At 38.6% G+C, this 14,805-nt stretch overlaps 2 protein-coding genes across 3 annotated transcripts in view; one reads left to right on the top strand and one right to left on the bottom strand.

The window, feature by feature from the left end:
- Positions 1–4,903: 4,903 nt before the first annotated feature.
- Positions 4,904–6,679, bottom strand: LOC125241720 (tubulin beta chain-like). The gene is made up of 2 exons (XM_048150327.1): positions 6,456–6,679; positions 4,904–6,268 (listed from the first exon to the last, which is right to left on the bottom strand). The coding sequence occupies exons 1-2, from the start codon at positions 6,510–6,512 to the stop codon at positions 4,994–4,996; spliced, it is 1,332 nt and encodes a 443-aa protein (XP_048006284.1). The 5' UTR covers positions 6,513–6,679; the 3' UTR covers positions 4,904–4,993.
- Positions 6,680–7,337: 658 nt separating this feature from the next.
- Positions 7,338–14,805, top strand: part of LOC125241721 (alpha-tubulin N-acetyltransferase 1-like) — a 46,506-nt gene continuing 39,038 nt past the window's right edge. For both annotated transcript variants that reach the window (XM_048150328.1, XM_048150329.1), the window contains exons 1-2: positions 7,338–7,531; positions 8,394–8,546. In XM_048150328.1, coding sequence (XP_048006285.1) covers positions 7,428–7,531; positions 8,394–8,546 — 257 coding nt within the window. In that variant the 5' untranslated portion in view covers positions 7,338–7,427. The remainder of the gene's footprint in view (positions 7,532–8,393; positions 8,547–14,805) is intronic.

Raw genomic sequence — 14,805 nt, 5'->3', positions numbered from 1 at the left:
AAGAATATTAGACACGTATTTTTTCTTTTTTCTCGTAAACGAAAAATGACGACGGTACAGTGCGTTGAAGTTTCGCGTGACGTCACGCTTAGGAACATTTTTACTTAGAACTCGTTTTTACTATATATATATATATATATATATATATATATATATATATATATAATATTTGATATACTTTTTTATTACCTGACACTGTTTTCTTTTTTGTTTAATTGTATTGAAACGTTTTCCCAAAGCATCTCGACACTAAAAATCATAATAAATAAATAATAATTTCAAAATGCACACAATAACGGATTTAGTTCATAATCCTATCAATGAAATAAAATTTCTTTGATCGTGTATTATTATATTATTAAATTAAATATTAATGTTATACGTTGTAATAGTAAGTTGATTTGCGTCTGAGCCGATATTTACCACAAAGAATGTTGTAGAAGAATGATTTGGAGTGTAAGGACTGTTTTTCTAGGATTGATAAGGCCCTGTCGGCTCAGGTTGCTAACAATGCTAACATGTACCACGCCTTCGTCTATATAAACTTCTGTCTTATAAATAAATGGTGTTACGTGTAATGAATTTATTTTACCCTCTGGGCGTCCGCTCCGCTCCGCTGGTTAGAGCGATTGCACGAAGCTAGCGAACGGGTTAGTGCGTTTTCACATTATCCGATCCGATATCGGATGTCGGACCGATATCCCATGTTACATTACAGGCGCCATCTTGGATTTTTTCTATTGAAATCCTTCCGATATCCGATATCGGATCGGATAATGTGAAAACGGCCTTAGGGTCTCCCCAAACAGCGGCGCAGAATCGGTTTTCGCCGACAAAAATCGCTCGTTAGTATTTGAACACACGGATACGTTTTAACGACGAAGACACATTAAGCGTGTTCGTTAAGTTTAACGAGCGGTTCCGCGTCGATAGGTTTGGGAAAACCATTAACGAAAAAAATAGATTTTTTTACGCGAGAACGAAACTACCTACCTATTTATTTAACGGAAGGATGTAGAGGTACAATCCTAAACGAAGCAAAATATTTTATAATAGAACTTGAACGAGGATTTACTAAGGCACCTAATCCTGTCCCTTGTTCGTCCCGTCACATTGCGGCGACAATGCTTGGTTTGCGACACTCGCAAGTAAGCGCGCCAAGCGTCATCAGCGCGATACGTGTTCACCGAGAGCACACTTCACCTGCCCGAGTTGTGGTCGTCTGTGTCGCTCCCGTATTGGCTTACATAGCCATGAAAAACGTTGTCGCCCCACATGACACTGCTTGTATAGTCTGTTATTGATTGCCACTAAAGACTGTATCGTTAAGTATGAGGACAACTTTGAGTAGCCGTATTTATTTGCTATTATATTTTTTCTTAAAACAAGTCATAGGCTTAATAAGGCACATAATAAGGTTCACATTTTGTCCTAGAAACTCGACGTAAAGCAAGTGGTTTAGACAGTATTGACTTAATCCTCCCGAGAGTCCCGAGTAACAATTACGATTCCGGACAAATGCTACTAGAAAATTCACAAAGTGCGTAAAAAACGATACGATTGCGAAAAAAAATTGTACTGTGTGAACCTCAACGACATATGATCCACAAAGCAGAATATCTGGACATAGTCCAGCCATAGTTATTTTTAAGAAATAAAGTTCAGGATCTGTGTATGGCGGCCATTTAGAGAATGTGGCATGGTGCTTCCTCTAACTCCGACTTTAATGTCGAATTTAACTATCATACACTGTTTATATCGATTTGGTTTAGGCACTGTTCAAACACCGTGAATGTCAGTTAGACTTTGGCCTATGGCAAATTTTTTTATCTGTTTCTCTCATCCTGCTTGCATCAAAAATTTACGACAATCCGTAACGTTGCTCAAAATAGCGTTTTTTTTAATTATATAAATTCACCGCATTTATTCTGCAAGTACCCAATTGAAAAACCATGAAGAGGACTCTTAAAGAATATATTTTGGCAGCATATTAACCTTTGTTTGTTGAAATCGTACAAACAATCATTGAAATATTCTCAAATTAAGCCAGATAGGGGTTGTCCGAAATTTATTTGCTAGACCTTAATGAAAGTACCATAAAGTCTCTAAAATAAAAAAAAATTAGACCTTCAGATCATACTCTCGGAACATAATAATATAAAATTATGCACATGTCAACATTTAGACGAGGTTTGTTTTGTCCTTATACTTATCGATACAGTCCTTACTCATGGGGATTCAGGCATCAACTCTTCATCAGGGCCCAGAGCCCCCTTAGCAAGGAGCAACTAGTAGTAGAAATGGTAGAATGTAACCCCCTCCCCCCCCCCCCTCACCTACCAACAGCAACACCTTACGAGGTGCGACCGCATGCTCCCCACGCCTCTGCTCAAAATACCCAGACGGGAAACGCAGTGACTTTCGTATGGGGCACGTCATGCGTTTCCGTACCGTCGCCGTTTTTTGAGCAGCAGTGTGGGGAGCATGCGATAAAAACGGTAAGTACGGATATATACGATGCGTCACTGCGATTCCGTACCGTCGCCGTTTTTTGAGCAGCGGTGCGGTCGCACCTTAAATAAGGCTTGCCGTTTCCCATTATATGGGAAAGTACATAATATGTACTTTCCTATATAATGTAATAAATCGTTCACACACACAACGCAACTGGCACTTTCGCACCAATACAGAACGATAAAGAGAAGGTAGCTACGATATAGTAAGTACGCAGTGTGTCGCTTTGGCTAGGCGCCCGATGTGCGTTCCCATTGAGGGTCCACGTTAGAATTTCGATCTTTTGAATGTGTCAGTCTTTAGTAAAAGTTCTCAAACGATTGTAAATTCAACCAAAGAGGATCGAGTATTATAGAGAGTTACTGCAGTCAAAGTAAAATGTGTTATCATAGTGCATAGACTGCCATCTCTCGACGCAAGCTTAAAACTTTTGAACCTCAGTTTTGACAGAATTTGGCCCATATTGTTAGCTTGATATGTGCAAAGCAAAGACATATATAACTCCGTATAGACAGATAAAGTCTAAGAAAAAAACGTACCTCGAAGCCCTAGAGAAAAAGGTACGGTGGCCTAGATGGCGTTACACCTTTGGAGAACGCTCGGCTAGATGGCGCTAATATTAATATTTGACATTTTAACACATGACAATGATTACTGCAGGGAGAATAGAGGTAAGGAACACTAATAACTACTTACCTATTTTGTTATGTTGTTGCGACGACGAAATTAGATGTAAGCATGTATTTTAAATATGTTCTCATGTCAGTGATGTATTATCTTTATGAGAATAAATGTCTTTAAACCTAAACCTAAGGAGGAAAATCTGTCGAAGTAGAACAGTCGCAAAAATGACCGGCAGAGGCCTTGTAATTGCAGTTACAAATCTCTCCGCTTGGAGCGCATGTCTCGCTCAATGATCAGCGACGTGACATGACATTAGACGTTCTTTTCTCTAGGCTGATTTCGTCATACTGAGCAAGTCAAGACGTAGTCCCGTGGTAGTGTCAATTTTCTTTTTGTGTATTAATTGTGTGTATTAAGCCCTACTCTTACATTGTTTGCCCCATCTTAGGATTCTTAGGTAATGTTGTAACAAAATATTTTTTATACATATTAAAAAAATAAAATAATTCAGGAAAAGATATTATGTAGTAGAAAAAAATAAAAAAGCTCTCATCAGGATTTGAACCCGGGACCTCTTGCTCCGTAGGCGGGGTCACTACCGAGAAGGCTAAGAGATTGTCAAACCCTTATTTACCTGCTATTGCAGCGCCACCTATCTTTTCTTTTATATGTGCACTTCTGATACTTGAAGATATCGCTCCTTACCTCTAATCTCCATAGATTACTGGATACTAAACGCGTCGTAAGACAATTTTTTATTATTATTAGGGCCACTTGCACCAACGAAAATGCAGGGTTAACCCGAGGGTTAACCCACCATTTTATATGGAATTTGACAGATGACAGCCCACTAACCCCGAGTTAAGTGGTTGGTGCAAGGGGGCCTTAGTAGAGTTGTGTTACTAATTAATAATTATTGTACGACTACTATGTATGTGTATCACTTTTTTGTGTAAAGCACCTGCATGTTAATGCTGCATTGCAGGCAATGAACATCGCTATTTTATTTCAGCAGGCATAGATATATATTCAATCCCATATTACTCTTCAACGGCTCTCTGAATTAGTTTGTGCTTCATACATGTGGAAGCACATTGCGAGCACTAACCTTAGGCAGAACTTTCACCCTTGACCACACCAGGATTGCTTCATGTACACCCGCCATTCTGACGCTCACTGAATACTTAAACGGTGATTGAAGCCAAGGATACACTAGGGGACAAATGTCCCAGGACATGTGTCGGCGACATGTCAAGCGAAGCCGGCCGATTTCGCCTGACATATCTGGCGACATCGCGCGACTTATATCCGCAGCGATGTCTAACGAAGTCGTACGACTTCGCGAGACTTCGCCTGACATATCTGGCGAGTGGGCGTGTCGCGCGATGTTGCCAGACATATCGAGCGAAGTCCGGCAACGTCGCCCTACTTTACCCGACGTCGCTGGCGACACGTGTCGTGGGACATTTGTCCCCTAGTGTATCCTTGGCTTTAATTAGATAAATATAGAATTATTTGATGTATGCGTGTAAATAGCATGTGTAGTTAGAAGAATATCTTGGTGGTTCCGCTGGGAGGAAGCTCTGCATCAGAACCACTTTATAATCCGATATTTTCTTATGTTAATGTTTACGAAAGACGATGTGGTTCTGCCAGGGAGCATGACGTATAGAAACGACCAAAGGGAGTGTCTATAGGCCCTAGATCAAATGTGGGACTGAAAGTTGCAGTTGCAGACATCCAACCGAAGTTACGAAAAGACGAGTAAGTATTCTAATGGATTTATTACAAATACAATTGCTTATGACGTAACAGTGACAACACAAAACGGTTAGACAAAACGGACACAAAACACTTATTCTTCTTCAATATCTTCGTCGAACTCCCCTTCGTCATCGGCCGTGGCGTCCTGGTACTGCTGGTACTCAGAGACCAGGTCGTTCATGTTGCTCTCCGCTTCCGTGAACTCCATCTCGTCCATGCCTTCCCCAGTGTACCAGTGGAGGAAAGCCTTCCGCCTAAACATGGCCGTGAATTGCTCTGATATTCTCTTGAAAAGCTCTTGAATAGCTGTAGTATTTCCAATAAACGTAGCAGACATTTTGAGGCCGCGAGGGGGTATGTCGCAAACAGCAGTTTTCACGTTATTAGGGATCCATTCCACGAAATACGTGCTGTTCTTATTCTGGATGTTGAGCATCTGTTCGTCCACTTCCTTCATGGACATGCGGCCGCGGAAGATGGCGGCCACGGTGAGGTAGCGGCCGTGGCGTGGATCGCAAGCCGCCATCATGTTTTTAGCGTCAAACATCTGCTGAGTCAGCTCTGGAACTGTCAGAGCTCTGTACTGTTGACTTCCACGTGACGTTAGCGGGGCAAACCCAGGCATAAAAAAGTGCAATCTAGGAAAAGGAACCATGTTGACTGCTAGTTTCCTCAAATCAGCATTTAACTGCCCAGGGAATCTCAAACAAGTCGTCACCCCGGACATCGTCGCAGATACTAGATGGTTCAAATCTCCATAAGTCGGCGTGCTTAACTTCAGAGTCCTGAAGCAGATATCATACAGCGCCTCATTGTCAATACAATAAGTCTCATCTGTGTTCTCCACCAACTGATGTACTGATAGCGTAGCATTGTAAGGTTCTACCACCGTATCTGAAACTTTAGGGCTGGGGACGACTGAGAACGTGTTCATGATGCGATCTGGGTACTCTTCCCTGATTTTGGAGATAAGTAGCGTCCCCATACCGGATCCTGTTCCGCCGCCCAGCGAATGCGTTAGCTGGAACCCTTGAAGACAATCGCAGCCTTCAGCTTCCTTTCTGACGACGTCGAGGACGGAATCGACAAGTTCGGCACCCTCAGTGTAATGTCCTTTCGCCCAGTTGTTACCAGCACCCGATTGTCCGAAGACAAAGTTGTCAGGTCGGAAAAGCTGTCCGAAAGGCCCAGCTCTTACAGAATCCATAGTGCCAGGCTCCAGGTCAACGAGGACGGCCCGGGGTACGTACTTGCCGCCAGTAGCCTCGTTGTAGTATACATTGATGCGCTCGAGCTGAAGGTCTGAGTCGCCTTGGTAGGCGCCCGTAGGATCGATGCCATGCTCGTCAGAGATCACTTCCCAGAACTGAAAAAAAAATACGATTGAAGTTACGAGATCTTTTAGGGATAGATACAGCAAGTCGCGTCCTCTGTCCTGTATAAAGTGAAGGTGTGCCCTAACATGTAGGGATTCAGCATGTTGGAAAGAATAGCCAACTAAATGGATGCAGCGTGATAAGATAAGTACATAAAATACTAAGAAGAATTGTTACCTTAGCACCAATCTGGTTGCCGCATTGTCCAGTCTGGATATGGACAATTTCCCTCATATTGATTTCACTTAAAATTTAGACGTCCAAAAATAAAATACTAAGATTTCAGTTCCCCGGTGGCTTCATAAAATAATATAAAAAAATGTAAAAATGTTGATTTCTGTTAATACACGTTCATCGTACGGAAGATTTTTAATGACTGATCAAATCCAAATATTTGTTTAACCAATTAATTTATTTGAATTTCGAAATTCTACCAACATACTGTATTTTACATTCAGCCAGTATCTGGATAGCAAGAGAAAATTCGACAAATAATACGTAGTGATTCAATGCTCTTTGAAATAATGATTAAGAAGTCAGTAAATAAATAATGCATGAAAACATTTATTTAGTTAGGTAATTTTAATTATTGAAATTATATTGTTAAAAATCCCTACCTACCTTTTTTCAAATTGGCTTCTTAACACAACGCCATCTGTCTAAAATTGTCTGAAACCTATTAGAAGCAGGCTGGCAGCACCGTCTGGGAATCGACTTTGCACCACACACCCCAGAATACACTGAAATATGAATTTCGTGAAACATCATGAAACCGTAGAGAATATTGTGGACTCGAGGTAAAATGTTATTAGAAACTAAACTTATTTAAATACTGAACACTTTTTCATATTTCAATCTCTTTAAAATTAAAATTTAGTGAGAATTATTCCATAATAGGAATATGTAATTTTGATTTTTATATCTTTTAGAAGACGATAAACACAAATAATAAAATCAAAATACAAAATCGATTTCATTTTAACTTTAACCGGCCACACCGAAACCGCCTTGAAACCGCCTACTTAATCAAAATTTGCATGGCACAGCAACACCAATGCGCCAGTCGACGAAGATTTTGCATATTGCGGGTGTCTGTGATTTTTGTAATTTATTTAAATCGGATTTGTATATTAAAGTGAACTATTAAAAATGGAGTCGATGATACCGGTAAACGATATGCTCAAAGATGAGATCACCAAAGTAGATTATACTTTAATACCTCCGGGGTGCCAGGGTGATGTCCGGACAGTGAGGTAATATTTAACTTAAAATTGATCTTAATTGAATTCTGAGTCCTTGTATAAAAGAAACTCGACCTTTTACGGGTCTGAATAGCCGAGGCACACCTTTAGAAGGATGTCAAGGTCCACTGCTTCCTATTTTGTTCGTATTTTGTCAAAAGCAATGATCTTGACTAAAATTGGAAGATTTGAACAGTTTTGTATTGCTAATGCTCGGAATTTTTCTCTATAATTACGTACATGTATGTTACCTTTTATTTGTTATTCATATAGAGTAAATTCTTAGAACATATCAGTCACAGACGGCCTAATGTGCTAATAAATTTATGTAAAAACCTTAGAATTTAAAAGAAATATTTTTGATAACCAATGCATGAGCAATTTAAGATTCGGAATCAGTACGTTATGTTATGTAGTAGCAATATGTCTTAAATCAAACAGAAATGTGGACTAAACTTCTCAAAATACTGTCTTCCTAATTCAATATTATTTGATTTATCCATTTCTCTCTTTTTAATCATATACCTTCTGTTATGTGTCTTTTAATGTAATCCTACAATAGACTATTTGCTATGTGCATGACTGGTGCTACCCTCAATATGTGAGCCTTTTTTAATTATTATTATAAATGGGTGTACTTTTGGCCACAGATTAGCCAAAGGCAAAGACATGGCCTATGATGGAGTGAGCTCACCCAGAAGATGCCTGTTCACTCTTGATTTGAAGGTTGAGATTTTTCATGTTAAATCTCATAGAGTCCAGATTAATTAGTTCATAGAGACCATTAGTCATTAAAGTTGGTCATGCCTATAATATCTTTTTGTTATGCACATTGTGAATACATCTAGGTTAACCAATATTAACATTTTCACAGAATTGTGCAAGAAAGTCTGGGCAAACTGATTGATTCACTCGGGGAGCAATCGGCATCAGCACAGGGCCTGTCCAAGGTCATCACCACTGCCGAGAAGCTCCGGAACGCACCAACTCATGTTCTGTACCTGTTGAAAGATGCTGCTGCTAAGAAGTAAGTGGGTTCGATGGAAGCTTCTTGAAGTCAATCTAAGCAAACTTGCACTGAACAATATAATATCATCATTTGAGATTTCAATCTTTTCATGTTTTGATTTGAATAATGACAGTGTGACATACTTTCATGGCAAATGCAGTGCAAAGTTAGCTTAGCCTGACCAGTTTCTAATCCATCCATCCATACTATCCATCCATACTATCCATACTATATATATACTATATATACTATATACTATTATATATATTATACTATACTATATACTATATATACTATATATACTATAATATTATAAATGCGAAAGTAACTCTGTCTGTCTGTCTGTTACGCTTTCCCGCTTAAACCACGCAACCGATTTTGATGAAATTTGGAACAGACAATCTTTAGACCCTGAGACAGAACATAGGCTACTTTTTATTTCGAAAAAAAGGGACGAAGGGGTTGAAAAAGAGGTTGAAAGTTTGTATGGGATTTCTTAATTTTAAAAGATAAAACCATGAAACTTTATATTTTAGCACTTGATAAGAAATCATTAAACATCTTGATAAGGTCGAACGCGATTAATTAACATTATTTTTACCTTTTTTTTTTTTTTTTTTTGTGTGTCGTGCGGTGGGAAATAAACATTAACTAAAAGCGGGTAGATTATATTTATTTGTCTACCCCGAACATTTATATAAATTAATATCGGGTAGTTTTGTGTTGTTTACATCTCCGGTGACATTTTGCTGGGACGTCAGTCTTCCGCGACCACGGCCAGTGCAACCTGGCCGAAACGTTGGGAAAAAAGGTAAAAATAATGTTAATTAATCGCGTTCGACCTGTATGTGACTTTAAATATGTGTACAAAGCGCGAGAACTTAAAGTGTTATATCATTAAACATCTTGATAAGGGATAGGGATAGGGATAGGGATAGCGATAGCGATAGCGATAGCGATAGCGATAGCGATAGCGATGGCGATGGCGATAGCGATAGCGATAGCGATACGGATACGGATAATATGGGTATCGTTAGAGGGATACGGATAATCGGTCGGCGGTCTCTTACAATCAATGTGCTCTAAGACGATCGTTGTTTGCTTGCTTGAAGATTACGTTTGCGATAAGTATAAGCAAAATGTAAAAAATTGTAAGGGATAATAGAAAAAAGTACTTTTTACCCACCGATCATAGTGTCGAAATACGGGCTATGTGGGATGTTTATAAAGGTTTCCCCAGCGTATATAGAATTACCTACGCTGTGGTCGATGTGTAATATTCTACAATCATTGCAAGCAAAAGTATTATGTGCAATCGAAATAATCGCAGATAAATATACCTACAGAGAAACCTACGGTCCCTACGGATCCAAATGAAAATCTTAATGAATACTTTTATTACGCGGGCGAAGCCGCGGGTAAAAGCTAGTGTATCAATATCAACTTAACTATGTATACATGAATGTGGATCAACTTTTATTTTGTTATTATTCTGTCATACCAAGTCCTAATTATTTTATTATTTATTTATGATAGCTTTTATTTATTCAGTCATTGCTGGGTAAAAGCCTCATTTATAACTCAAAGAAATACTTGCATGCAAGATTCAATATATTAACCTGATCATAAATATATGACTTGTCAAGAGGGTGCTGTTTGCAGTGACAGTTCAGTATAGTATTAAAGGAAATAGTTCTAATGAAATTCGTATATTTCTGGTCAGGCTTTAGTCTATTTTGCGTGCTTATTGCGACCCACTCATGCTATAGCGAAAATTTGTTAAAATGACATGCCTTTGCTGGTTTTTTACATTTCAAGCACTTTTTCTCTAAAACTGTTCATACAGGGATAATATCTTGTTACAAGAGGCGGCATGCAACTTAAGCGCTGAGTGAAATATGGAGGGGATAGCTGCGCATGGGGACGCATATCTTTCGCCTCTTGTAATCCCCTGAGAGACCTGTTTTTGACTTCTCCTTGTGGGTCAGCGCTAAAGCACAGTATAAATAAGAGTACTATCGTACAGTATGGCCACTCCCGCTCCCCGCAGAAATCGCCGCTTACCCCCTCTCGGTTACCTCACAGTTACCGCCTGTCAAAAACGCAAACAGTCAACCTGGCATATCTCACTCATAGAAGCATGGTACGCGTTCACCTACACGAGCTTAGAATGTGTGCTAGGAACGCGCCTCTTTCATGTATTTGATCGCCAGTGTCCGAGATGTGGCTAAAGTTACGTGACGCGACTTGTATGTGTTGTTATTGGTTACCACTAAGTTCTTTCACCGTTTAATAGGCCAGTTTTACACTCAGGGTCCACACTGACCGAGCAGCCTCGCGAGGCAAAATGTCTGTACTTATGTGCGCACGTTTGCCTCGCCCGAACTAATTTACTCGGCAAGATGGCGGCCCTCAGTCAGCTGTTCAGAATAGTTGTTTTTAGAGGGGACAACCCTAAAGGGGTAGGTCTTTTAGTAATACAAGGGTGGATTTTTGACAGGCGCATACGAAAGGTTGACCATGTTTTTTTGGACACATATTTGCTTAGCAACATTTGCTGCTAACTCTGCTTTAACCTAGTTCTTAAAACCTATAATAAAATTACATTTCAAACGACTTTGTCTTAGCTGAATAATATATTGCAGCATACAACTAAAATGCATACAAGTTATTCTAAAGTGCATTGGAAAAACACTCTTAATTTTATTACTGTAGTGATCATATTTGTACTAGTCGAGTGAAATATAGTTCACTTTTGTTTTATACGGAAGAAATGACTGACTAAAAGAGGATTTTCTTATGGGCGTGTCCTTTTCAAAGTCCCTATTATTTTATTGATACTCCATTTTCAATTGTCCGCTACGGACAATAAATTCGATATTCACTTGATACTGGTAGATTGTCATTTTAGATGTATTATTAAGTTGTCAATGCACACCTAAAATCAATAGAGGAGTTTATTTGATATTCTTATTACTTCTATTTGTCATGTAAAATTTTACAAAGTATAATTATGTTGGGTGCCGTTCATTTATTACGGTGACGAGTCGGCGAGGGTTCGACCATGTATTTTTTCTTGCAAGGGGCGGGTGAGACGAGTCTTGAGTACCCACAACACACACTATGGGAGTAACTGCGGGTTGCACCAGACCGTCTGTCTGTAGGTATCAGCGAAAAGTTCGCATTTTTTTTTGTATGGGAATTTCCAGAGTTATTCTGCAGCATGACGTTAGTTAATGTCTGCTAAATGTTCATACTCTGCCTACTGTTTTGGAATACAGACATAATTTTATGTATGTATGTAGTTTTATAATCGCAAATGTATGGTCTAATATCGAAACAGCTTATCTTTCCTTTCATCAAACCTCTTGGGAAATTCAATATCGACTTTTCAACTAGTACCTACACTCGGTCAACAGTAGAAACGTATTGCTGACCTAATAAGTGTGGTACAGATTGATTTGTAAGCAATATTATTACATTATATATTTATTTCCCGGTGGAAATTATACTTTGTTTTGTATTTATTTTATTTACTATTTAGTTGACAAATCACACGTTTGTAAATACATTCTACTAAATTGGAGAGTAGGCGGTAAAGGTTAGATTTTTGGCAAAAATGTCATTTGATATTGCTTATTGTTTATTAAGGTGGCTCGCCTAGGTTACCCGAAGCTCAGGCTGCGTTAGATGGCGTTAATCTGCAAATTACCAGTCTTATTTTTTTTGTGGAGTCGTACAGGCATTTATATACTTTCAATTATGCTTCGCGAACATTTAATATTAAAATTAACGTATTACAACAAACATTCAACTTCTCATTGTAACGTTAATCCCCTTAATGTAAATAAATTTACTATTTTACACTATTTTTAAGTACCACTCACACATACAAACAGTGTTTTTGTATTCCTTCTAGTCGATAATTTCACGCGGTGACAGCTTGTTTAAATAGCCTTGCGGTAAATACGTGCCATCCCATGATTTGCATGGAAGTACTGGGTTCGAATCCAGGACTTTTTCTCTTTTTTTTTAATACTACGTCGGTGGCAAACAAGCATACGGTCCGCCTGATGGAAAGCGGTCACCGTAACCTATGGACGCCTGCAACTCGAAGAGTGTCGCTTGCGCGTTGCCGCCCCATTAGAAACTTGTACACTCCCCTTTGCTGCGTATGCACAGCAAAAAGGAGTGTACAAGTTCAAAGGAGGGTTTGGGTTGCCGACGACTCAAAGGACAATAGACGGAACAAATTAGTTCCGTAAGTCCTCCCGTCGTCAGCACCCCGCACCCTCGTTGAGCTCTGGCAGCCTTACTCACCGGCAGGAACACAACACTATGTGACACTATTTTTTGTTCGTCGAACTCAGAAGTTCTAACATAATTATCCGAATCTGATATTTAAAAAAAAATCCAAAAAGTATAGATAAATTTTAGTTTCTAAACTACGATCCGAATGATTTTTTTTTCTAATTGTTTATTTTTGATGGAGCAAGGGTATTCAAATCGCTTTTGAAATCTTAAATTAGTAAATGAAAATGCAATAGTTAACTGAGTAACGTAATGCTTTAAAAACTCAAGTGGACTTTTTTATCTAAGGAGTGATTTCGATAAAATATTATATTTAGCGAGGGTATTAAAAGTTGTGTTTTATATCTCAACTTAATAAATAGAAAATCAAAATGACAATAAAAAAATCAATATGTTCTCTAAGACAAAATTGATACCTTCGGCTCTCCATTCTTGCTCGGTCAATAAAAAAAACGAAATTTATATCCAAAAAAATACAAAAAGTTTATATAATCCTGGGAATCGAACGCACCTTCACGGCGTGACAGACGATTGTTCCCCAACGACGCCATTACATAACACGCTGTTAGGACGAAATTGGGCTATACATATATAATTATTTAAATATAAATAATAATGTCAAATCCATACTAATATTACAAATGGGAAAGGGTGTGTGTCTGTTTGTTTGTCCGTCTTTCACGGCAAAACCGGAGCGACGAATTGACGTGATTATTTAAGGGGATTTAGTTGAAGGGACGGAGAGTGACATAGGCTACTTTTTGTCTCTTTCTTACGCGAGCGAAGCCGCGGTCAAAAGCTAGTTTATTATAAATGGGAAAAGCTGGTTACTCTATAATCTGAAGTGGAAGAATTCGTTGTTTCACCAAAGATAATTTGTGTTTGTTTGTTTGTCCGTCTTTCACGGCCAAACGGAGCGACGGATTGACATGTTTTTTAAGTGGAGATAGTTGAAGGCATGGAGAGTGACATATGCTACTTTTGTCTCTTTCTAACGCAAGCGAAGCCGCGGGCTAAAGCTAGTACAGCACGGGAAGCATGGTCGCGCGATAGACGATAAAATATCAGGCCGTCCCTGTTGCACTATTAGTAAGTGCGATTATAGGGACGGCCAGATGTTTTATCATTTATCGCGCGACCATAATTGCCTGCCTGGATCAGATTATATTGATGATAATTATTATTTGTAACCATTTAGTTAATATTGTCTTCAGTTACCGCGATAGTTACTCATGAAATAAAAACTATGAAAACGGATTAAATCGTGTATAATGAATTTACAATTTATCCCGACGTTTCGAACACTACAGCGTTCGTGGTCTCTGAGCTCAGCGGGTGACTGAGGAAAAATTACAATGTGCAAAAGCTACCCACATACCTACATACATATTCATATATATAACTATTTAGTTGTTGAAGAAAAACATTCACACAACAATAACATAGGTCAACTAGCTCAGTAAATGTAAGGAAGTCAGCACATTACTAATACTAATACTATGCCACACTATGACCTATGTACCTGACCTGACGTGTAATATTTTATTTTATCAACAAAGGCATAATAAAGATTGTAATGTATTTTTGTATGAAAATAAAAAATAGGAAAGAAATATAGTAAGAGTCTTTTTTAATAGAATATTTATTCTATTAAAAAATAAAAATAAAACTTAATAAATCCAAAAAAAGTTCAAATTATTAAAAAAGAGCCCGGAATCGAACTGGAGATCTCCTGTTTCATAGTCAATGCATTTGACCGAGACGCCATTTCGATTTACACTAGCAGTGTCGAAATACACGATATGTATCTTTATTGACAAAATGCGTCATTTTTTCTGAGTCTGCTTGAGTTAAGTAAACCAATATCTTTAAATAATTACTTGTCAAGAGCCAAGTGTCACTGATGACAATGTCAACTAAAAATGCGCGAAATATGACAGCTCTGTGTCTGTACACAAAATTTGGC

Source organism: Leguminivora glycinivorella, chromosome Z (genome assembly GCF_023078275.1).
Source record: "Leguminivora glycinivorella isolate SPB_JAAS2020 chromosome Z, LegGlyc_1.1, whole genome shotgun sequence".
NCBI classification, from domain to species: domain Eukaryota; kingdom Metazoa; phylum Arthropoda; class Insecta; order Lepidoptera; family Tortricidae; genus Leguminivora; species Leguminivora glycinivorella.
Note: the sequence above shows the minus strand (reverse complement) of the source record. Positions and strands in the feature narration are given on the sequence as shown.